Here is a 25,510-nt window from a genome sequence, read left to right as displayed (position 1 = left end):
TCGGATGGCATAAGAGCAGCTGATGGAAGGAACAGACTCAGAATCCTCACTAAATGCGCAGAGCTCAGCAGCTATATTTGGATTGGGGCCAAAGACTGCGTTCCTGTACTCAATTATACACATTCTATTAGAGCATTCACAGGAATGGAGCTGAAGTGTGTATTTCCAAAACAGAGATGTATATCAACGTCCATTTATAATACTTTTCTGAAACAGGCCTGTAATGCATTGGAATGAAGTACTCACATTTTGAGGTGGTAGACAGCGACAGTACCACTTCAAATATTACAGTTTTTCAATGTTCCTCCAAGTTAGAACAAAAACAAAACAAAACTGTGCCAAAAGAAACCTATTACAACAGAGAGGAATATTAGCATAGCTATCACCCTGTTTTCTACATGTATATTTTACTTACGGAAGCTTTTTAAAAATTGATACCTGCAGTTTTAAGTGATTAATTTCATTTTATCACTTTTAATCTTGTCAGCCTCATCCTGCTATATTTGTTGATTCAGCACAATTTTCAAATAATTAGATGTATCTTCTTCGGCTGATGTCTGTGGATAGTTGATGGAGAAACTGCAAACTCTTTAACTACTTCTCACTCTTTGTCTTGGGGCCTAACCAAATGTTAAACACAAATGCAAGGAAAGAATGTGCTGCCTTTGGCTCTGCAGTCCCTGGGCAACACAAGTTTGGAAAGCTGCGTGTGACAAGTGGCTGAGGACTAGTGATCTGGAGTGCAGAAGTGGTTGGTAGGGAAAAAGATAAGTACTTCTCCCCATTGCTTCTAAGCTCCAAATTGTTCCTCTCTCTCTCTCTCTCTCTCTCTCTCCCTCCAGATCTCTCTCTCTCTCTCCCTTACAGGCCATGGAGGCTAAGAACATAAGAAAATAAGACCCCTGCTGGATCAGGCCAAAGCAGCCTGTTCTCATAGTGTCCAACCAGATGCCCATGGGAAGCCTGCAAGCAGGACCTGAATGCAGCAGCACTCTCCCCACTTGTGATTTCTAGCAACTAGTATTCAAATGCATTCTGCCTCCGACAGCGGAGGTAGAGCATAGCCACCATGGCTAGTAGTCATTGATAGCCTTATCCTTCACAAATTTGTCTAATCTTCTTTTAAAGCTGTCCACGTTGACGGCCATCACTGCCTCTTGTGAGAGTTAATCCCATAGTTTGTCTATGCACTGTTGTTCTTCACGCAGCACATTAAGAGGAAAGGACACTCTGGCCCCATCCATTGGCCAAAGGAACAAGATCCATTAACTGCTATTCATGATCAGCAAGGGAAAATCAACTGACCCTGAACTGGATATAAATGTCCTCATAGCATATCACTTTGTTCTGGCCCTGTACTGCTCTCCTTTCTCTGCCTTTCCCCTTCCCTTCCTTTCTGATGTCAGTACTCTCTCTCTCTCTCTCTCTCTCTCACTCACTCACTCAGTTGATGTGAGTTGCTTTGGGAGATGATAATTGTCTGAAAAGTGGGATTCAAAATGGGTAAATAAAGCAATAGTGTTTGCTCTTGCAAATCACATTTGGAACATTGTGGGGACAAGAGGTTGTGGGTCGATTTGAAATGAAGTGTTTAAGGCAAGGAATGAATTAAATTCCACAGCTATTTCTCCACTCCTGAGGTGGTTAGGAAAAGAAGGCATTTGGGTTTGTTACAAACATTGGCATGTACTGTTTAGGCCATAAATTGAGGCAAGAGACAAGAGAACCCACTCGGAGACACTAATTCCAACTGATGCAGTAAAGAAAGCAGTGTTCTTTCATCTATTGTTTTGACTTGCATTGCCAAGGAACAATGCTGCAATTCAGTATTCCTACATTTTGTATCCCTAGAAGGCTTGGTGTAGTGCAGTGTGACCCTATTCCTTCCCTACCCTTTTGACCTGTTTGCTCTTGGGCTGAGGACAACAAGAAAGTCTTCTAGGGGGAGAAGAACTTGTCATTCTTTGGCATATTTATTTGGATTGTTGGGCTTATATCTCTTTTCTTGGCTCAGGGAGTTTCAACATTTGAATTATTTATTAGAAAATATTAAATAAATAAAAACTATTATTAGAAGTGTTTTGCAACTATCACATAGTGTTTTAGCAACTATTGCACAGCCCTTTGGGGTAAGTTGCTTGAGAGGGTGGTGGCCCAGCTTCAGGTATGCTTGGAGGAATCTAGTTATCTGGACCCATTTCAGTCTAGTTTTAGGCCTGATCATGGCACTGAAACTGCCTTGGTTGCCCTGGTTGATGACATTTGTTGGGACAGAGATGGGGAGAGTGCAACCTTGCTCATTCTCCTTAATCTGATATTGTTGACCATGGTATCCTGCAGGGGTAGTTCAGGGAGGTGTGTGTGTTGAGGGGTGAGGGTACTGTAATACAGTTGCTCCACTCCTACTTTTAAGGCCATTTCCAGAAAGTTGTTATGGGGAGTTATTGTTTGGCACCATGAGAGCTGTCCTGTAGCATCTTGCAGAATTCCATCTTGTCCCCCAGCTATTTAATATCTATTTGAAGCCACTGGGAGGGAGATGTCATCAGGAGATTTAGTGTGAAGAGTCAACATTATGCAGATAATACCCAGCTCGCTCGCTCTGTTCCATCTGAATCAGAAGAAGTGTTTCAGGTGCTAGACTGGTGCTTGCAAGTAGAGCTGGATGTGGGCCAATAAAATCCTGACAAGACAGAGATGTTATGTGTTCCAAGTTCTTGGGTCCAATAGGGAGGAAGATGGCCTGGTCTCGACAAAGTTGAACTCCCTTGGAAGGAGCAGATCTGTAGCTAGGGGTTATTCCTGGATCCAGTATTGTCACTGGAAGCTCAGGTGGCCTCCGTGATCAGGAATGCCTATCTGACTCTGGCTTGTTCACCAATTACTCTTTTAGACAGAGATGACTTGGCCACTGTACTCCATGCTGTGGAAACTTCCAGACTGGATTATTGCAATGTACTCCAACTCCTGAAGACAACTCGGAAATATCAACTGGCCCAAAATGCATAGAGGTTTAATAGACAACTGTTTCTCATGACTGGAAAGTGTTTGTTGACTTTTACCTTTGTCCATATCTCTCTTAAATCCCCCAACTTTATTCAGAGTGTTTTTATTTTGGTAATCTTTGCTTGATCTACCAGTAAGATTAAGACGTCTATTGATAGAAAAATTGTCAGCTAAATTAGCAGCTTCTCTGACATTCTTTGAATTCTGATCCTTTACAAGTAGTCTGATTTCCAGAGGTAATTGAAAAATAAATTGATCCAAAATCATAAGATCTCTTATGTCTTTGTTTTGGCATTGGCATTACCAATCTATTTATCAAAATAGTCAGTGACCTTACAGGCAAATTCCACATAGGATTTAGTAGATGTTACTGTAGTATTTCTGATTTCCCCCCCTAAAAAATTCAGGTCCAACTCTAAACACCTCAAAGGTGTTATAATCTACTGCCTCATCAACTGAAACACTATTATATTTCTCTGATAATTCTCCTTTCAATTAATCAGGAATATACTTCATATATTCCCTAGGATCCAGATTCCATAAATGAGCAGCTTTCTCAAAGCTGCTAAAAAATATTTGAGGATCCTCCCCAATTTTTCTTTTTCAAATTGGAATTTTTCTAATTCCAATTCTCTATCCTTTCCTTTTGGTTCTCATGCAGCTCTTAATTTTTACTAATTTTGCTGTTGTTGTTGTTACATGCCTTCAAGTCGACTATGATTTATGGCGACCCTATGAATCAGCGATCTCCAACAGCATCTGTCAACCACCCTGTTCAGATCTTGTAAGTTCAGGTCTGTGGCTTCCTTTATGGAATCAATCCATCTCTTGTTTGGCCTTCCTCTTTTTCTACTCCCTTCTGTTTTTCCAAGCATTATTGTCTTTTCTAGTGAATCAGGTCTTCTCATTATGTGTCCAAAATATGATAACCTCAGTTTCATCATTTTAGCTTCTAGTGATAGTTCTGGTTTAATTTGTTCTAACACCCAATTATTGTTCTTTTTTGCAGTCCATGGTATGCACAAAGCTCTTCTCCAACACCACATTTCAAATGAGTTGATTTTTCTCTTATCCGCTTTTTTCACTGTCCAACTTTCACTTCCATACAATCCTTGACAAGTTCAATGTGCTTATTGTCAACTTTAAAGTTGCATAAATCTTCTGTTATCATTACTTTAGTCTTTTTGACGTTCAGCTGTAGTCCTGCTTTTGTGCTTTCCTCTTGAACTTTCATCAGCATTCTTTTGAAATCATTACTGGTTTCTGTTAATAGTATGGTATCGTCTGCATATCTTAAATTATTGATATTTCTCCTTCCAGTTTTCACACCTCCTTCATCTTGGTCCAATCCCACTTTCCGTATGATATGTTCTGTGTACAGATTAAATAAATAGGGTGATAAAATACACCCCTGTCTCACACCCTTTCCGATGGGGAACCAATCGGTTTCTCCATATTCTGTCCTTACAGTAGCCTCTTGTCCAGAGTATAGGTTGTGCATCAGGAGAATCAGATGCTGTGGCGCCCCCATTTCCTTTAAAGCATTCCATAGTTTTCCATGATCTACACAGCCAAAGGCTTTGCTGTAATCTATAAAGCACAGGGTGATTTTCTTCTGAAATTCCTTGCTCCGTTCCATTATCCAATGTATGTTTGCGATATGATCTCTGGTGCCTCTTCCCTTTCTAAATCCAGCTTGGACATCGGGCCTTTCTTGCTCCATACTGTATATGGTAAGAGCCTTTGTTGTAGAATCTTGAGCATTAGTTTACTTGCATGCGATATTAAGGCAATAGTTCGATAATTACTGCATTCCCTGGGATCCCCTTTCTTTGGAATTGGGATGTATATTGTATGCTTCCAGTCTGTGGGCCATTGTTTAGTTTTCCATATTTCTTGACAGATTTTTGACAAAATGTGGACTGATTCAGTCTCAGTAGCTTGTAGCAACTCCATTGGTATGCCATCTATTCCTGGTGATTTGTTTTTTCCAAGTATTTTAAGAGCAGCTTTCACCTCACATTCTAAAATTTCTGGTTCTTCATCATACGGTTCTTTCGTGAATGAATCTGTCATCCTTGCATCTCTCTTTTATAGTTCTTCAGTGTATTGCTTCCATCTTCCTTTTATTTTATCTTGGTCAGTCAGTGTGGTCCCCTGTTGATTATTCAACATCCCTACTCTTGGTTTAACTTTTCCTTTCATTTCTCTAATCTTTTGGAATAGGGCTCTTGTTCTATCCTTTTTGTTGTCCTCTTCTATTTCTATACAATAACTATTCTAATAGTTCTCTTTGTCCCTACATACTAGTCGCTGTATTGTTGCATTTAGGGTTCTGACCATGTTTCTATCTTCTTTTGTTTTTGCTTTCCTTCTCTCTTTAACCATTTGAAGAGTTTTGTCAGTCATCCATTGACGTCTTTCTCTCTTTTTAACTAGAGGCATTGTCTTTTTGCATTCTTCCCTGATCATGTCTCTTACTTCACTCCATAGTTCTTCTGGTTCTCTGTCATCTAAGTTTAAAGCCTCAAACCTGCCCTGCCCTGTTTCTGTCTCTGAAACTCCAAATATTGTGGATTCATTTCCATAGGTGTGGGTCTGTCTAGAACTCCCTCAGCTTCCCCAGCACCTTTACCTCTGAGGTAATATAATATCAGCTTTAACTCATCTGCTGATTTTCCTTCATAAGAGAGATATAGCAGTTTACATTTATCAATCAAGCCTTCTTTCTTCATACACAAAATCTCAATTTTCTAGAGATTTTTCTCTCTCCCTCACAATGTTTCAACTTAAGTTTCTCTGAGCTAGGGTAGGGTTTCATATATTGTTCCACCAGTGCACTCCTTGCGTGTCACCTCCTTGTGACTAAACAAGATTCCCTTTCATTTAGTAGCTTATAGCTGACCACGAAATAAAACCATTTTATTTCAGATCCCACCGCTACTGCCATCATTTGTGATGTTCCTGCATGTCTGGGGCTACCATCTCCTGATTCCCAAATGCCTGGATCAGGAAATCCCGAGGAGGTCCACCTCAGCCTGGGTCAGATATACCCACTGAACTCCAAGCTTCAACTCCACCACCTTTTCCCCAAAAGGTGACCACTGGTATAATCTGCAAAATTGGAATAGGTATAGGTACAGAATAGGATTTTAGCTTGGTAGCTCTTTTGACAAAGCTGACATGTGGGATTTTGAATCAAACAAATAAACTTTATTATATACAAGATGTTAAATGTGATAGTAAATGAATACGTTAATATTGTTCCTATCCTACCGACCTATCCTGCCCCACTAATCCAGCAATGTGTTCTCTCGACCCTTGCCCTTCTTGGCTTATTAAAGCTTGCCAAGGGGGTCTGACCTAGTGGATCCAGGGCAGAGCTTGGAAGTAACTAGTTACAAGTAACAAATTACTTGTAATTCATTACATTTTTGAGTAACGAGTGGGTAATTCCTTTACATTTTGATTGTAATAGAACTAGGTGTAATTTTACTACTTTTGTGGAGTAATTGTAATGTTTCCAGAGTTACTTTTGGGCATTACTTGGGGGGGGTAGCAGGGGAAGTCTTCTGCTCCTCTGATTTGTAGATGAAAATCATGTGCCTCAAAGTGGGCTTCTGTGCAGTGTCGCTCTTTCCTCATGCTCTGTGGATGGGTAGGAGGTGACAAGGGAGGAGGTGGAGAATGAGACGGGGTGGAGTGGAGAAAACAATTATTTAAAAAAATGGGTAGTGGTAGTGAAGAATGGAGTGGAGTGAAAAAGGATCTGGAGGTCAAGAACATGGATAAAGGAGAACGAGGCAGCAGCAGAATGGAGATAAAGAACTGTGGAGGTGAAAGATGACTCTGTGTGTGTGTGCGTGTGTGCCTGTGTGAATACTGTGTTTGCACTTGGCACACAAAGTGGCCTCCACCACCCTCTCTGGCTACTGGGCTGCATTTGTAGTATTTTAACTTTTTTGCATCTCAGGGGAAAATGTTTGCTTGAGTGAGTGTCCCTTAGTTGGTGGCAGGGCAGGGTCTGGGAGGTGGTTAAGTGAGAGAGATTATGCTGGCTGGTTGAGTGGGGGGGGGTTGCACTTGGTTTGGCATGCAAAGATCTGAGTAGTGGCCTCGGCCTCCCTCCCCACCACCCTTACCAGTGGAGAGACCACCATTGCTATCTTATGAATACAAATAATTATTCTGCTACCTCTGTATGTGTTTGTTTATTTTTAATGTTGTTTTAGGCAGCAGCCAAGGCCAGCACCTTGTAGGCTTTTTTTTAAAGTAACTGAAATGTAATTGTAGTGATTACTTTGGAGGAAAAGTAAAGCAATCAGTTACTTTCAGAGCAATTGTAATTGTAACAGTAATTACTACTTTTTTGGGCCATGTCACTGTAACTGTAATTTATTACTTTTTAAAAGTAATCTTCCAAGCTCTGATCCAGGGTGTGGTCAACACACCATTGCGGGAGGGAGTGGTTCCAGCCGCCTTAAAAGAGACGGTGATCCGACCACTCCTGAAAAAGCCCACCCTGGACCCATTGGTTTGTGACAACGACCACCCAGTCGCAACGACTCCATTTTTAGGGAAGGTGATTGAGAGGGTTGTGGCACAGCAATTGCAAGTACTCTTGGATAAAACAGATTATCTTGACCCATCCCAGTCTGGGTTCAGGCCTGGTTATGGGACTGAATCAGCCTTGGTCGCCCTGATGGATGACCTTTATCAGCAGGACAGGGGGAGTGCGACCCTGTTATTCTTACTTGATCTCTCAGTGGCTTTTGATACTATTGACCATGGTATCCTTCTGGGTCAACTTGGTAAGATGGGTATTGGAGGCACTGTTTTACAGTGGTTCCGATCCTATCTCCAGGGTCGCTCTAAGAGAATAGCATTGGGTGACTGTCTGTCGGGCCCCCGGCGGTTGTGCTTTGGGGTGCCGCAAAGTACCATTTTGTCCCCCATGCTGTTTAAAATCTATATGAAGCCTTTGGGAACAGTCATCAGCAGCTTTGAGGTGAGGTGTCAGCAGTATGCTGATGATACCCAGCTCTATTTCTCTGTAACATCTGAATCAGGAAAGGCTGTGCAAGCCCTGGACCACTGCCTGGACTTGGTGGTGGGCTGGATGAGGGCCAGTAAACTGAGTCTGAATCTTAGCAAGACAGAGGCACTGTGGGTTAGTGGTTCCCGAGTTCAGATAATTGGTCAGTTGCCTGCTTTGGATGGGTTCGTACTCCCTCTGAAAGAGCAGGTCCGTAGTCTGGGGGTGCTCCTGGATCCATCTTTGTTGCTAGAGGCCCAGGTGACCTCCGTGGCTAGGAGTGCCTTTTACCAGCTTCGGCTGATAAGACAGCTGCGGCTGTTTCTGGACCAGGATAGCCTGACCACTGTTGTCCATGCACTGGTAACCTCCAGGCTAGATCACTGTAATGCACTCTATGCCGGGCTGCCCTTGAGGTTGGTCCGGAAGCTGTGCATGGTGCAAAATGCGGCGGCGAGACTGCTCACTGGGGCAGGGTATAGCTAACATGTCACCCCACTGCTGAAAGAATTGCACTGGCTGCCTATATGCTACTGGGCCAAGTTCAAGGTTCTAGTTTTGGCATACAAAGCCCTATACAGCTCGGGACCAGGATACCTGAAAGACTGTCTTACCCTTTATATACCCAGTTGATCACTGTGCTCTGCAGGTGAGGGCCTCCTGCAGATACCGTCTTATCAGGAGGTTTGTTCTGCACAATATAGGAAACAGACCTTTAGTGTGGCAGCACCTACCCTGTGGAATTCCCTCCCCTTGAATATTAGGCAGGCACCTTCTCTGCTATCTTTCTGGCACCTTTTGAAGACTTTCCTCTTTCAACAAGCCTTTTAAGTTGAGACCTATCCCAGTCTGTGCCTGTGTTAGAATTGCTTGTTAATATATGTTTTTTTAATAATGTTTTTAACCCTTTTTTAAAATATGTTTTTAAAGCTTTTTTAAAAAAATGCTTTTAACGTTGTTTTGTTTCAATGTATTTTAAGGTCTGTTTTTATGATGTTTTAAAGTGTTTTTAGTGTTTTTGTTTGCCGCCCTGGGCTCCTGCTGGAAGGGCGGGATATAAATCTAATAATAATAATAATAATAATAATAATAATAATAATAATAATAATAATAATAATAATAATAATAATAATAATAATCCAAATGAAATCCTCCTCCCATACCCCAGTTCTTCTAACTAGATGTTCTCTAGATCCTTAATCCTACCTAACTCTAACCCTAATAGTTTTTCTCTTTGAAATTCCCCTCGGAATTCTCAATCCCACACCCCCTCCCACCTGTGAGTCATACCTCATCTGCATCTACTAACATTGTATTAACACTTTCTTACCTGAACACAATTTCAAAACAGTTTTAAAACATATAAATAATTTTGATTTCATTATATGATGAAACTACCCTATGACCCTTTTACTGTGATCAGTGGAACAGGGGCCAGAGTGTCTTTTCCCTCACTTCTGGAGTCCCAGGGCAACTGGAAGCTAGAAAAGAGTCCCTTCTGGCAGGGACAGAAGCTCCCCAAATTTCTTCCACCTCAGGTCAATGGATCGGCCCAAGCTGATCTTCCTCTTGTGATTGCATTATTTCTGGGAGGGAAAGGGTGCAATCTCTTAGTATTTCTTGCTCCTCCAGCCAGATGCAGAGGCCAGAGTGTCTTTCCTCTCACTTTTGCAATATATTATTACAATTAATAAAAAAAGAATCCAAGGTATCTGCTGGGTCTGAACAAGATGGACCCATCCAGTTCAGCAAATTGCTTTCCATGATGGCCAACCAGATGCTTCTTCAAGCAGGTCATGAAGGTAACAACTTCCCCCTCCCCTCCCGTATCTGCCAGCAACTAGTGTTCCGAAATATCCATCATAGAGAGACCGCCATTTTTATTCAGTTATCAAGATTTAGAAAATTTCTGGACTGTTGCTCTTTCTGTGTGGGATTGAATCATCTACCAGAAAATTCAGGTTGTGCAATTAAAGTTGATTTGGCACTCTTGCACAATGAACCAGCTCCCCTCAAAAATCTGACTTTTTGCAATAAGTGATGGGACAATGCACCGGAAAGTGTTGGATAACATTTGCTTGACACAATGTCATATAGCCTACATGCAAACAAATGAGAATGAATGCTTTATAAATAGCTGGTGTTGTCTAATCTCCCAACTTTGTGCAAGCAAATCAGAATGAATGCTGAATAAACAGGTCATCTGGAGGCAACCTTAATAGCCACGGGCAGACCTTACTTCTCCATGAATGTGTCTTTTAAAGCCATTGAACTGGTTCCTAGGCATCTTGTTTATTGAGTATTCAACATCCACGTTTGAGGGATAACATTGGGCACTTCCGGACAATCACTATTTTCAGGCAGTATTCAATCACATACCAGCAAATTCAGGCAGCACAATTAACAAGTTGATTTGGCACTCTTGTACAATAAATCCGCCCCGCCCCCCAAGATTGGGCTTTTCGAGATGGGAAAGTGCAGATGGAGAAATGCACTGAGAAGTGTGGGATAACAATTGTTTGACACAATGTTGTGCAACTTCCTTATAATTAAATCAAAATTAATGCTCAATAAATAGCTGGCATTGTCTGAACTTCCTACAAACTTTGTGCGAACAAATGCTCACTGAACAGGTCATCCAGAAGGAACTGTTGGCTGTTTATTGAGCAGTCATCCTGATTTATTTTGGCATGTTTGCAGAGAGGTTAGATAATGTCCACTGTTTACCGAGCATTCATTCTGAGTTGTTTGTGGGGAGGTTATATGATGTCACATCAAGCAAATCTTATCCCACACTTTCCAGTGCATTTCCCCTTCACTTTTTTTTATCACAGGAAGTCTGATTCTGGAGGGAAGCAGGCTTGATGCACTAGAATGCTAATTCATCTTTTGAACAACCTGAATTTTCCGGTTTGTGATAGCAGAAAGTGGATTTGTTGTGCAAGAACACCAAACCCGCTCTAACTACACACTCTGAATCTTACCTGCAAAATAGCAAGAGTCTGGAAGCATCCGAAGCTAACGGACATCATATCATATGCTATGGCAATGACATCAAGCACCCTCTTGTCTAGGAGAAAGGATAGGGAGCTTGTGGGTATTCAGATGTTCCTGGGCTCCAATTCCCATCAGCCTCAGCCAGAATGGCCATTGGTCAGGGGTGGAAGCGGTAGCCCAGTAACATCTGGAAGCCCCCAGGTCCCCCGACTTCGGCCCTTGGGCAACGAGCTTGAGTTTAAACTTCGCGGACATTCTTATGGAGAACCTTTCGCTCTGAAGCGACATCTGAACAAAGCTCCGCTGAAGGAAGCGGAGGACGTTTATATCAAACTGAAATAATGTAAGAGCCGTTTGCTCAACAGAACACTAGCCAGCATCTGATGCGGCCGACCTAACACTGAAGAAAAGGCCCCCGCCCCGCTCACTCTCGTTTTCGTGTTTCCCGCCGGGCTGTCGCCGTAGCAACAAGCCCAGCCAAAGTCGGCCTTCTGCGCGGCGCAGGCGCAGTCATGACGCTTTTTGTCCAGCGGACGGCCGCCGCTGCTTCTCTTTCTTTGCCTCGCCACTTCTAGCCACCGCCTGGAAGGCGGGACGGCCCCTCCCCTCCCTCGGGCCTTTCCCAATGCCGGCCGGGACTGGCGCTGACAGGTGGCACAGGAGCGCCGGATGGGTGCCCTTCCGCCTCAGGAGCCGAGCGTGACGAGGTGGGTTAGTTTCCGTCGCTTGAAGGGCTTTGTTCCTCCGTCGCCGCCTTCTTCTTCCCCAGTCCCTGCCCGTCGGCAGCGGCATCCGGAGGGCGCTGCGCTGAATCCACCACGCCTCTCATGTCAGCGCTTCGTTCCCAGCCGGCTTCCTAGCTCCGGGGGTTTCCCCAGTGTCCTTCCTTGGTAGCCGGGGCCCTGTGTTACACCTCTCCTCCCCAACCCCATAACCCTCCCTCCCATCCCACAGGCGGCTCTCTTCCCTGTTTCTCCTGTGCACTTAAAGGTGGCCCGCGTGTGATGCCGCTGTGTAAGTTCCTAACACACTCAAGACAGGCATCTGTCCTCTCATCTTTCAGGATTCTCAAGGGCTAGAGCAAGCTCGGCTTATAGGCAGGGTTTGCCCCGGTTCATGGGCAACTTCCCTTTCCAAAGAGGGACCAATAGGCGAAGCTAATTTAAGGCTCCCCTTACTCCTGTAGAGACTTGCTCGAAGAAGACGAAATGAACAAATACCTGATCAGAGTGTACTTCAGGTATCTCTGAACTTAGGCTCTGCCCTTGTCAATATGCAAGGAATGTAAATTAAATTAAACAGGGCTATTTAGTGTAGGATAACGTAGGTATTTAGGAAACATCATGTATGGACAAATAGAAATATTGTTTGTTGTGATGAAATGATGGAAGCAGATACTTTTTGGTCTTACTGGAAAAAATATCCAAGCATTTGATATGCACTGTATTCTGAGGCTGGACTGGAGAACCTTTTTGACCCTGAGGGCCACATTCTTTCTGGGCAACCTTCTGAGGGCTATGTGCCAGTAATGGGCTGGGCAAGAGGCAGAACTGGACAGAATAACAAATGTAAATGTTACCTTTCTGCAGTAGGGTAGTTTCTACACAGGTTTGCATGCAGTTCAAAGAATGTAGTTGGAGTGGGAAAGCTATTACTATCTTGAAAAAAATAATTATGCCCTTTATGATTTCTTTAACCTTCAAGACTCATGCAGTTCTAGAAGAGCTAGGATAAATGTTATGTGTGGTATCCAATTGAGCCATACGGCGTAGACCCATTAAAATCAATAGACTTAAGTTTGTTAATTTCAGTGGGTCTACTCTGAGTATGTCTAATGTTTGATATCACCCTGTATTATTATTTGTTATATTTCCTACTATGCCATTTAAAATACCCAAGGCATCTGACAACAATAAAATACACTACAATCCCCCCCAATTAATGTAGTAAAATCAATATAAAATTGAGTAAGAGTAGATAAAAAGAATCAGATATTGGCCATTAATTAAAACCAAAGGGTTGTATTCTACTCAGAGTAACCCCAATGAAATTAATGAATGTAAGTTAGTCATATCCATTAATTTCAATGGGTCTGCTGTGAGTATGATTAATTTTGAATACAACCAAATATGATTAATTCACAGCAGGAGAGTGAGACAAAGAGGTTTGTGTTTAAATAAAAAGGCTTTTACTTTCCAATGAGAGAGCTAGAAGGATCTCCCTCGGTACAGAATACCAGTCAGAACAACCACTGAGAAGGTCCTCACTCAAGTTATATGTGGACAAGACAGAGAAAGCAGGATGGACCTTGATATAGTAGCTTAGATGTCTTGGTGCTGTATTTTACATTATAGCAATTTAAAGTAGTCTAAAAACTATAGACAACTCTCTGCTTGTGGTTTTGGATCAGCTATGAGAATTTAACTATGTTTCAGTTTATTACGAAAATGGGCCTTGGTATGGAAATCGATTCAAACAAGATCAGTTTTCATTTCTGGGTGTTTGACAATTCCTGGCTTTATTTGTAGCACCAAAAGCCTATATATTTATTTATATCTCTCTAATGGCCATTAGAAATGTATTCTGTTTAAATTAAAGCATTTATTTTACTCATTACACTTGTGCTTTTTAAAACAGTTTGCTTCTGTCTGATTATGACAGTCATTTTTCCTCTATCAAAAGCTTTGTAACTTGGGCACTGATCCTGGCAACACCGAACACTTTAAAGTCCAGTTATTTCAGTGCAAGATAAGCATGCATTTTGTTATCCCACTGAGATAAATTCAATTTAGTAGTGTTCTGTGTTGTTTGAATTCTGCCACTGCTTGGCAGTTTTGTTGATCAGAGTCACCATGGGCTCTCAGTAGGATTAATGGCTGCATTGATGGGATTTAGCAGCACTGAAATATTGTGCTTTTTTGAATAAGTCATTATGATTTAGACACATGGAATAGTACCTCTTGGGTAAGCATATGCAATGTTATTATATATAATCACTTTTCATCCCCCATTCATACTATGCACTGAAATAAACCATCTATTTCATACATTGATATTTTCATTTATTCTTGTGGGATTTGAGCTATTGATTCTAAATGCCCTGCTTAGTTAAACTAGTTTTCTTTGACAGAGCTTCTTTTAAAAAATGTGGTTCAGATTACACAAAAAATAAAAAGTGAATGTATTCATATAACTAATTTTTGTTTGTAATACGTTTAATTTTTACTGTACTGTTATGCACATAATATTTTCTGTGTTTAACAAACAATAAAAACTGATTAGCTTCCTTGCTGATGTGAAGCTAATTACTTTTTCTTTTGCACTGTTCCCTTGACTCTAAGTTCTTAGAATGAACAATTTGTTTCTAGCAGTCTTTCATCCCAACTAGTAAAAAATGGGCACCAGGCCTGTGGGGTAATTAGTCCCAAGGTAATATAAACAAGTAATATGTATATACAAGGTGATACATACATTTGCTTTTGAAGCAATTTCCTTTACTTTCTTTCATCAACAGTTTTTGTGAAGTCCTTTATAGTAGCCCCATGCGTTAGGTAGCAAGGGAATATATATAAACAAGTGAGGCATTACGTACATTTCCAGCATTGGTGGTCATGAAGTTGTATACGACAGAAGTTCTGAAGTACGTTGTTAGTAAAAAAAAAATATCCATGTTTAAAAGTTGCAGTTTATTTCTGTGTGCAGTTTACTGTTCTCATTTTAACATGTCTAAACATCATAGTTCTTTCTAAGGGAATTACTGTTTTCTCTCTTGGAATTGCTGTGTGCTCTACATGTACCGTGTACTTTGAAACAAACCAGTTTGCCAGCAACAGGGACCTGACCTGCCTTATTCAGGTAGCATTGTGCAAGTATCTTTGCTCCACATCAGAAAAATGGAGCATTTTCTGACATTGTCATCACTTGCTGCTGTGCCTCATTTAGGGCCAGGTGTTACTACATAACATCATAAGTTATGTATATATACTACATAACCATGATGGCTATGTTCTACCACCAGTGTTGGAGACAGTATGCTAGGAAGTAGGGAGAGTGCTGTTGCCGTCAAGTCTTGTTTGCAGACAACCATGGGCACCTGGTTGACCACTGAGAGAAAAGAATGCCAGACTAGATGAGCCTTTGGCCTGATCCAGCAGGGCTGTTCTTATTATGTTCTTTAGTTCTGTTATCCAGTCCAAGAAAGTTCAACGATGGCGGACCCATTTGTGATTTTAAAGCACTGCTACTTATGAACATCATGTGTGATGTTTTCAGAACATTGGTACTCATGAACCAGAGAAAGACCTGATGTTCAGATAGGAGATATTGACAAGAAAGTAAAGCCACCTCCTCAGAGCCATCAGAATATCATATGTCTGGGCTAGAGAGGGGTGGCCTGTCCTGTGGTCCCTTGAGCCTCTGACTAGTGAGCTATCCTTTATTCAAAAACAAACAAGGCAGGAAGAAGGAAGACCATCAAGCCTGAAGTACCACTCTGAGCATGAGCAGGAAAGAAGGGCAAGTTGCTGTAGTCCACCCTTTTATACAATCCACACACAGTGAGGAGAGGAGGTGAGATCCTCCCTAATTCATACATTGCTGAAGTGTCCTTCTGTATGCCACCAAATATGACAAGTATTTGTTTATAATATTTATTAATATAAATATTAATAACCCCAGGTGTGGGGAGACTGTGGCCCTCTAGATATTATTGGACTTTAGCTCCCATCAGCCCTAACCAGCATAGTCAGGGCTGATGGGAGCTGTAGCCCAGCAATATCTGAAGAACAAAAGGTTCCTCCTTCCTGCTCTACACAAAGTGTCTGATTTAAAGTATAAATTTAAAAATCAGAAGTACCAATAGTTAAAACGATAAAATCCAATAGAGATGCCATAATCAGCAAGACATAACAGCATCTACAGGAAACAGAGGGTACAACCAAATAAAACAAATCTAAGCTGCATCTTCCATTTAATTGCTGGAAAAATCTTCAGATAATAAGTGTATGTATTAGCTGGTGGGATGCAAGTTCTGATCAACAGCTGATTTTTGATCAACATCCAGTTCAAGTTGCTAGTTTTTACCTTTAAAGCCTTAAATGGTGAGGGACCCAAATACCTGAGTGCCTCTTTCCTTATCAGCCTGCCTCCATTTTGAGATCTGCTGGAGCTTTTCTTCAAGTGGCTTCCTAATTTGACATGCACTACATAACAGCAAAGGAGAGGCCTTTTTTTTTAGAGGTGATGTCTCCGTTATGGAGTGCCCTCCCTATGTTGCAATTTGTTCAGGTCTAGGTTAAGACATTTCTATTTGCCCAGGCATTTTAGTTTGGCTAATGTCTGCTGTATGTTTTATTTGCTACCTCATATTATTGCTTTGGCTTTATTGTACATTTTAGTGTTTTATGATGACATTTTAATGTTTTATGATGACTCATACTTGTGTTCACCACCTTGGAATGCATTGGATGAAGGGCAGTGTAAAAATGTTTTTAAGATATGAATGAATGAATTAAAAAATGAACTTCCCAAAGTGAAGTCTTACAATCTTGCCTTATCAAAGGCTGGCAGCCACAGTTGTTTTTACCAGCCTTGTAGTTAAGCACTTGCCTGATAGCTGTGACCTGAGTGAGAAGGCTGACAGCAGAGAGAAGTCCCTCTTCTATGCTTGGCAGAGAAATATAGCAGACTGCTGAAAGAGGGAGAGAGCTCTCCATCCCTCTATGCCAGCCCCCAGCAGGCAAGTAACTTTTGTGGAGTTATTTGCAAGGCTGCTTCTACAATGCTTGACCTAGTTAATTTAGCTGTATCTGTCAGGCTTTTATGTTTAAAAAGGAAGCAAAACAGTCTAGAGAGGTAGCATTGAAATATAATTAATAATATAAATATTATAAATATGAATATGAAAATATAATCATGTCAAAATGGTTAACTTCATTTACCTTTTCATTATTAACTTTTTGTATAAGTATTCATAAAGAACTGCTTGTTAGAAGTCTAAAATGACTGAAGTGAGGAATGTATTTTAACTGACAGTTTTGAATGAGAAGACTTTAAAAATAACAAGGAAGGATATTGCATTGTACTCAGCTTCTATGTCCTGTTTGTTTAAATCCCATTTATAATATAGACTAGCTGTGTTTGGGATAATTAGCTGCATAGCCCATTTAGTATTCCACATGTAGATTGAGGAGAAAAAAAACAGGCTGTTATTGGCTCCTCCCAGGCTACCATTAACCAATCCAATTAACAACAGCAAAAACTGCAGCACCCAGTGGGACTCTTCAGTATTTCTACACCAGGCAGTTCTTGTGATTGGTCAGAACTGGTAGTAATGAAAGGATCAACTATTACCAATTCTTTTCACTGGGTTACATGTAAGGGTAGCAAGCTGTGAATTAACTGTTAAGTTCATTTAAAATAATAAGTTAACTTCAATTCTGCGCATTTGAAATGTTCAAGTAGAAGAGAACTGTAATCTGTTAGTATAGAGGTCAGCTATAAAACAAGTTGACTGATATAGCTATTTAAGTCATGGAATTTTTGAACATAGTGATTCTAATTCCTATATCAAACTGAACAAGGTGAAAAATGTCAGCTATTTTGTTTTTGAATATATTAGGTTAATATATTCAGTTTTCCACACTCTTTCATTATAGTTTTTTGTATTAATTACTGGCTGGAAGCCTGTTCAAGATACTGTAAATTATATGAAAATTGTTATGTTGTGTCCTGCTATAGTGATACTGACAGTGAATTACTTACTGCTAATTAATTCCAGTCATTTAGCATTCAGGTTCTTGCTGTTAAATGCATGAGGGTTTGAAACACTGAACTACTATGGAACATCACACATCACCAGTTAAATTGTATGTCTTTATTCCTTTTGTATGTGTTTGGTGCATATAAGCAGCCATGGCTCTGTGTAAACATGGTGCTTAATAATTAAGCGAAAGTCAGCTGTGACTAAAACATGGTGAATGGTTTTTTGGTAAGGCAACAGCAATTTTCAACTTTTGTTCTAATCCTTGTCTTGCACCTAGTAATTATTTTTCTGTCATTCTCTCATGCTGTTAACCTAGTTAGCCTTGAACCTTGCTTTCCATTTTAGGACAGATATTGTCCTGTGACTGGAATATTCCTTTTTAAAAAGTTAAGTACATAAGCTTCAAGAATTGTAATTTATGTGTTTGTAGTTTTGTGCTTGTGAGGGTGAGGGGCTATAACTGTTTACAGAACTTTGGTGCAATGGTTCTGCCGACTGTCACCTTCATGCATCAGTATTTCTGCTCCAGAATTGGTTTTCTCCGACAGATGTGGCACAGCCGCTGTTTGCAAGCCAAGAAAAGGACTCGGGAAGTTCAAGTCTCATTTACTTGCATCCTAGTGACCTTTTGGCCAGTGTTGAGCCAGCTATGACTCTTAAGCTAACCAACAGCTGACAGGCAGCATTGCAGAATGCATATTTCCATTTGCCTTATATAAGCTGCTGTTGCTGCAGATGTATCGCCATCTGTTCTTTCCATCAGTTACAGCTGTGTGGATCTATGAGATCAATCTATTTGGAAGTGTAGTGTTCCACTTGCAAGCTTTTTAGCTAATCTTATTGGCAGCAGGGTCTCCTTCCCCCTCGGGGGGCCTCTAGAGCAACATGAGGGACTTCTACCAGAAGGAAAAATTAGTTGCTGAAATGAGGAAAGATACTGTGCTAGGCACCCATGGACTCTGGCACTGGGTTTCCATTGCCTGTGGTCACGCTGAAAGATTTGAAGGGGCCCTGGACAAGATGCTTTCCAGGAACTGTCCCTGCCCTGGCCACTTCACCCTTCTGCTGCCATGGTTTCTCTTGTCCCCATCTGCCATTGTTTCTGTGTAACCCTCCTTCCCTGCCCAGCCTGTCTTCCTATCCACATTAGCTCTGTTGTCAGAGGCAGTATGCCACAGGAGGGGAGAGTGCTCTTGCGCTCAGTTCTTGCGGGCTTCCTAAAGCTATGTGGTTGGCCGCTGTGATAACAGGATGCTGGTCTATATGGGCCATTGGCCTGATTCAGCAGGCTCTTTTTATGTTCTAATATTCTTATGCTTGTTGCTTGGTGGGTGTGGTAGCTGACTACACTTTCCTTTCGGACCAGGATCTCAGTAGCAGCAGTCTGGGTGGCCTGTTACCAATTTGAAAATGGTGCTGACAGGAAGTTGGACAGCAGCTATGTTATGTGATCACATAATGTGTAAGTTGCTTTTCCACTTCCTGTCAGCACCATTTGCAAAACAGATGGCACATAGCTGGTACTACTATAATATCAGCAAAACCACTACCTGGAGCCATGCAGCTGCATTTTAAACTGCATTTTTTTCATTGCACTTCACAGACTCCAAGCAGTGGTTTTGCTGAGAGACTGAACATAAGAATGTTATCAGACCCAAGGCCCATCTGATCCAGCATCAGTGACCAACCAAATGTCCATGGGAAACCCACAAGCAGGATATGAGCGCAACCATACTCTCCTCATTTGTGTTTCCCAACAACTGGTGTTTCAAGGCATTCTATCTTTGATATTGTAAGTAGTACACAGCCATTATGACTAGTAGCCTTATCCTCCATGAATTTGTTTAAATCCCTTCTAAAGTCATCCACATTGGTGGTCATCACTAGATCATGTGGCAGTGAGTTCCACAGTAAAGAAGTACTGTCCTGAATGTTCCAATACTCAGCTTCATTTCATGGCTGCAGGTTCTAGTATTATGAGAGTTGGAGAAAGATGTCTCTTTATCCACTTTCTTTACAACATGCATAATTTTGTATACTACTCCCCATATTCACCTGCTTTCTAAATCCCAAGATCTCTTTTCTGGCCAGTCATCACCAGTTCAGACCCATTAATAAATATAAGAAGTTAAGGTTTTTTGCCCCAGTGTTCATCATTTTACACTTGCATAAGCACTGCATTTGCCATTTTAATGCCCATTCACCCAGCTGGAAGAGATTTTTATTTATGACAAAGTTGTACAGCACCAGTCCCAGTACAAATCCATGAGAGACACCACTTCTTACATATCTTCATTGTAAGAGCTGTTGTTTATGCCTACTCTCTGCTTCCTGTTCCTTAAACAGATACTGATTCATAAGAAGCTTTTTCTTTTATTCCATGACTGCCAAACTTAAGAGTTTTTTTGGTGAAGGATTTATAAAGTCCAATGTCTACTGGGTTACCCCTATCCATATACTTACTGATATTCTCAGTGAACTGTAAAAGGTTAGTTAGACTGGACTTACTCTTGTGGAAACTATTCTGGTTCTTCTTCAGAAAGACTTGTTCTTCTGTATGCTTGGTAATTCTTTTTTTGGTAATGCTTTTTGCTAAGTTTTGCCAGAACAGATGTTTAGCTAACCAGCCTGTGATTTCCTGGATTCCTTTTTAAAAATTGGTTTTACATTGGCCACTTTCCAGTCCTCAGATATGGAAGCTGATCTTAGGGACAAATTATATATTTTCCTTAGAAGAAGAGCGATTTCACATTTGATTTCTTCAAGAACTTTTGTGTGAATGCCGACTTCCGGGAAGGGTGACTTCGCTTGTGCCTGCTTTTGGGACGGGCTCCTGCCTCAAAAGAAGCTTATTCAGATATAAATCAGTCAGAACATTTTTTTTTGACTGATGAAATTTCTCCCGGGCAGGGAGAAACGTAGAGATCAACCTCAAAAGCCTGTTTTTGTTGGGAGGACTGGATTTCATTAATTTATGAGATAAGGTCCAGCCAACAATGCCGGACGGACTTCCGAACAAGCTCTATCTGTTTAAGCGATACGTTTATCTTTTCTTTAAAGAGAGAACGGACTAACAGGCAAGCACCCTTCTTTCTATTATTTTTTCTACTTGGTCTAAATTGTTGCAGCAAAGGAGATTTGTCAGATTGATCGGCTTTGGACAACTTCTGGGTGAGCTATAACTCTTCGCTGTTATTCACGAAATTAACAGCTTATCTCTGTTTCTGTCGCAAAAAGCTGTCCTGGAAGTGCATTCTAAAGATATAAACAGAAGAGGGATTTCTATTCCTGATTTCTATTCCGAGGAATATTATATTGTCTGGGACTATTCTCTTTTTGGTCTATTTTATTTTGACGAATCTGCTTCTTCACGACGCCACTAACTGTTTTGATGCTGGCAACTAAATTTGTTTTGCATTCTTGAACATAGAGAGATAAGGCAGGCTGCTCTGTTTATACTGTGATGTCATCAAGCCTGGAATATTAACCCAATTGTTGCTGAAATAAGAAGTGGTTCTTCTTTATTTTTGTTTTGCTTTGTTTTCGTGGTTTTAAAAATGGCAATCAAGAAAGTGGCTGAGAATCTGGAAGTAACTATGTTTCAGAAAATAATGGATGAGATTGAGATAACGAAACAAACCCTGCGACAGGGTAGTAAGCAGCTGAAAATTGAACTGAGCAAAATGACGCAGGAGCTTAAAGAAATAGGGGATCCTGTGAGAGAGGAGAATGAGATCAGAGATGAGAAAAGAAAAAATAAAGGGAAGATACAAGCCCTGGAGATTGGAACAAATGTGGAATTGGAAAAAGATCTGGAGTTTATGGATTTTAGAAATAAAATCTACTGTTTGGAATTTAACGTTATCTCTGAAGAAATTAATGAAGATATTAGAGATAAAGTTATCAATGGCTTGGATAATCTTTTGGACTGGAATGACGTGATGGAGTTTGATATAGAGAAAATCTATGGAATTAACTGCAGCCATGTGACAATGGAAAAACTCTCAAGAGATGAGCCAGTGCATTTTGTAAAAAAGAAGAACAGAGATATGACTTTACAACAGTATTTCAGCAACTTATTCAGAATGGATGGCAAGAAAATATTTGGGATAGAGGAAATTCCCATCAGACTCTTATTATATGACTATGGCTACGACAGCAAGATTATTATGGAATACTGATAATGGAAGATTGGACACTGAAATTACTGGACTTAACAGGACTATTGGAGATGGAAGATGGAACTAATAGGGATAATGGAATAATGGCTATTGAAATTATTGAACCTAACAGATTTTGATGAGATGGATTAATCGAAATGTTTATTTGGACTATGGTTATGACAATAAGATTATTATAATTATTAACGAGATGGATTAATCGACATGTTTATTTGGAGAAAAATTGATAGATATATTTCTTAAAGAATTGAAACCTCTCTTTGACTTTTTGTGGAAAGAATAAAGTAATGTTTATGAGATTTGATGATTAATTAAGATAACTACTGGAGGAAAGTGATTTTATAATATAATTTAAGAGACAGGATTGTTATATATTGTAGACCTATAACTGATTTGATCTGTGACAAATGGGAAGTCAATATTTTATTTTTTTTGTTTAATTATTTTTGTTTTGTTTTGTTTTTTGTCTTTGAATGTTTTATGATTTTGTTTTGTATGTTTTGTGAAAATTTGAATAAAAATTATTGTAAAAAAAAAAAAAGAACTTTTGTGTGAATGCCATCGGGTCCTGGTGGTTTGTTCATTCTTAATTTGCCTATAAGGCCAAGAACTTGTCACCAGTATTTGCCTCAGCTCCTCAGACTCTTTTCCTGAGAAAGCTGGTTCACGCACAGGAATCTGCCCTACATTTTCTGCAACCCCTTTCCCCTCCTTTAGCACACCTTTGACTCCCTTGTTGTCCACAGATCCAGCTGCCTCCTAGTTGGTTTCCTGATTCTAATGTATTTAAAGAATTTTGTAGTATTGGTCTCAGTGTTTTTAGTGATATGCTTCTCAGACCCTTTATGGGCCTGTGAGCATATCTGCAAACTGGAGAAACTGTCATGGGCATCACTGCAATTGCACACGTGCACATATGGCATCGACTCACATGAAAGCATGGCAGCTACATGCACAGAAGTGCACTTACTTGGGTCAGCTTAGCGATGAACCTTGTTCCTGCATGTTGACCCATTCTTATTGTTCAAACATATGGACTGTTGTGGCACAGAGACCCTCACAGGTGTGATGTCTGGGGCTCATTTTTTATTTAACGTTTATATACTGCTCAATTGTAACAGAACCTCTAAGCAGTTCTTAAGCATGACACTGTTTCCTGTGATTCTCATGCATTCTTACCCAGTGGTTTATTACAGCGAATGGATTCCAAAAGTTTCTATGTATACAATAAATTAAAATTTATTTATCATTAGAACTTTCTCAGGTGGGTTGTTATGATTCCCATTTTAGAAGTATGGAACTGAAGGTGAAAAATAATTGCTATGACAGTGGCCATTGTCCAATACAGTTAAGCACACTTAAGTCCACTGACATCAAGTGGCTCAAGCATGCTTAACTCTGTGTTGGATTGTGGCCAGTGAGTCTGGCAACACAACAATTTGCGCCCAAGTCTATTAAATCTGAGTTCCACGATTTGACTTGCATGATTAAGCCTCACTATTTAATTGCCTAACAGCAAGGATACTTTTCCTGTATGTTTTTAAAAAACAAAGCCCCTACTTTCTTGGAGTTTAAATAGCATCCCATATGGCCTCTTTTGAATTCTAAGATTGTGTTCAAGTGTCATCTTGTTGCTGTCTATGTGTCAAGTTTAACATACACTCATACACTGAGAGTATGGGAGTAATAGGTATATGGCCTACAGATTTGACTCAACCATGGATGAGTAAAAAAGCATAATATAATTTTATTGATTGTTTTTTGCTTTCTTACATTCATAGTCCACCTTTCTTCCATCATCTAACCCAAAGTACACATGGTTCTTAGGCAGTTCCCCATCCTGACATTGACCAGACCTGGTCTTGCTTAGTTTCAGCAAAGTGGTAATCTCTTGTGCCTTCAGACCATAACCTGAGAACATAATTGTTTTTGTCTTTTATATAACAACCCCACTAACACTATCCAAACTGTTACTAGTATATGTGCACTGTGGATTTATAATTGGCTGTTAATTTCTGGGCTTGTGTTTGTTGGTATTATTTGGATTTCTGTCCTACTGCATCCTAAGAATTTGTGCTTGAAACAATTTTTTGAAAACAGGAAAACTCCACATACCTTTATTTCATTAACATTAATTATTGTTTATATGTGTAATTACGTGTGTTAACATTTCTTCATTCTGTTCTTGGATATTATGATTGGGTAAAGGGAAAGAAGCCATTAGACTTGCAGCATTAAAGACAATGTGGAGAGCTGATGGACAGCTGTGGCTAAGAGTTGGAGATGTGATGAATCAGAACGTTCCAAACCCTAAACTTGCCTTAGCCATGAACACACTAGATGTCCTTAAGGCAAGCGCTTTAACGCCTGCCCATCTACAGTATTGGGGATAAGTATACTGCCCTACTTCACAGGGTTGTAAGGTTACAACTAAGTAATGTATGTGAAGCACTTTGAACACTTGAAAGCATTATACAAATGTTTTAAGTATTATAAGGTAAAACTAATATTCATGTGCTTAAGCATTTTGTTCAGGAGTTTTGTATACATTTGATTTTTAAACCTTTGCTGAATTTAACATGCATAGAGAGCTTGGTTCAGATGACATAAATTACGGTTTTACATTACTGTTTCTAATGTGGCTGCCCATTTGCTACCGGGCCAAGTTCAAGGTTCTAGTCTTGGTGTACAAAGCCCTATACAGCTTGGGACCAGGATACCTGAAAGACAGTCTTACCCCTTATATACCCAGTCGATCGCTGCGCTCTGCAGGTGAGGGCCTCCTGCAGATACCATCTTATCAGGAGGTCTGTTCTGCACAACATAGGAAACGGACCTTTAGTGTGGCGGTACCTACACTGAGGAATTCCCTCCCCTTAAATATTAGACAGGCAGCATCTCTGTTATCTTTTCATTGCCTTTTGAAGGCTTTCCTCTTTCAACAAGCCTTTTAAGTTGAGACGTTTTCCAGTCTGCGTCTGTATTGGAATTGCTTTTTAATATGTTTTTTTTAAAAACAATGTTTTTAACCCTTTTTTAAAGATGTTTTTAAAGCTTTTAAAAAAAATGTTTTTAAAGTTTTGTTTTGGTGTGTTTTAAGGCCTGTTTTTATGATGTTTTGATGTGTTTTTATTTATTATTTTATTTATTTTTTATTTTATTCAATTTCTATACCGCCCACAGCCAACAGCTCTCTGGGCGGTGTACAACATAAATATAAAAATATAGTAATATAATAAAATCACATAGTAAATACAAACATACCACAAACAATTCCCCAGAGCTAAAAACATACTACACAATTTAAATTTAGAATACCAGAATGTGCTAAATATGCTAAAATATGTTATGTTATGTTAAAATGCCTGGGAAAAGAGGAAGGTTTTAACCTGGCGCCGAAAGGATAACAAAGTTGGCGCCAGGCGCACATCGTCGGAAGGACTATTCCATAGTTCGGGGGCCACCACTGAGAAGGCCCTAGTTCTTGTTGTCATCCTCCGGGCCTCTTTATGAGTCGGTACCCGGAGG

The 25,510-nt window shown here is 40.3% G+C and overlaps 1 protein-coding gene across 8 annotated transcripts in view; it reads left to right on the top strand.

The window, feature by feature from the left end:
- Positions 1-11,533: 11,533 nt before the first annotated feature.
- PTPDC1 (protein tyrosine phosphatase domain containing 1) overlaps positions 11,534-25,510 on the top strand; it is a 52,632-nt gene continuing 38,655 nt past the window's right edge. For 4 of the 8 annotated variants that reach the window (XM_061622008.1, XM_061622001.1, XM_061622003.1 and 1 more), the window contains exon 1: positions 11,535-11,745. Coding sequence is in view for 3 of the 8 variants with exons in the window: in XM_061622001.1 (XP_061477985.1) it covers positions 11,708-11,745 (38 nt within the window). In the remaining 5 variants the exon portion in view is untranslated. Of the gene's footprint in view, positions 11,746-12,027; positions 12,053-19,404; positions 19,594-25,510 lie in introns of those variants that run through there. The other 4 variants (XM_061622009.1, XM_061622004.1, XM_061622007.1 and 1 more) reach the window with 3 other exon arrangements.

The sequence above is a fragment of the Rhineura floridana genome, chromosome 3 (genome assembly GCF_030035675.1).
Source record: "Rhineura floridana isolate rRhiFlo1 chromosome 3, rRhiFlo1.hap2, whole genome shotgun sequence".
In the NCBI taxonomy this organism is placed as follows: Eukaryota; Metazoa; Chordata; class Lepidosauria; order Squamata; family Rhineuridae; genus Rhineura; species Rhineura floridana.
Note: the sequence above shows the minus strand (reverse complement) of the source record. Positions and strands in the feature narration are given on the sequence as shown.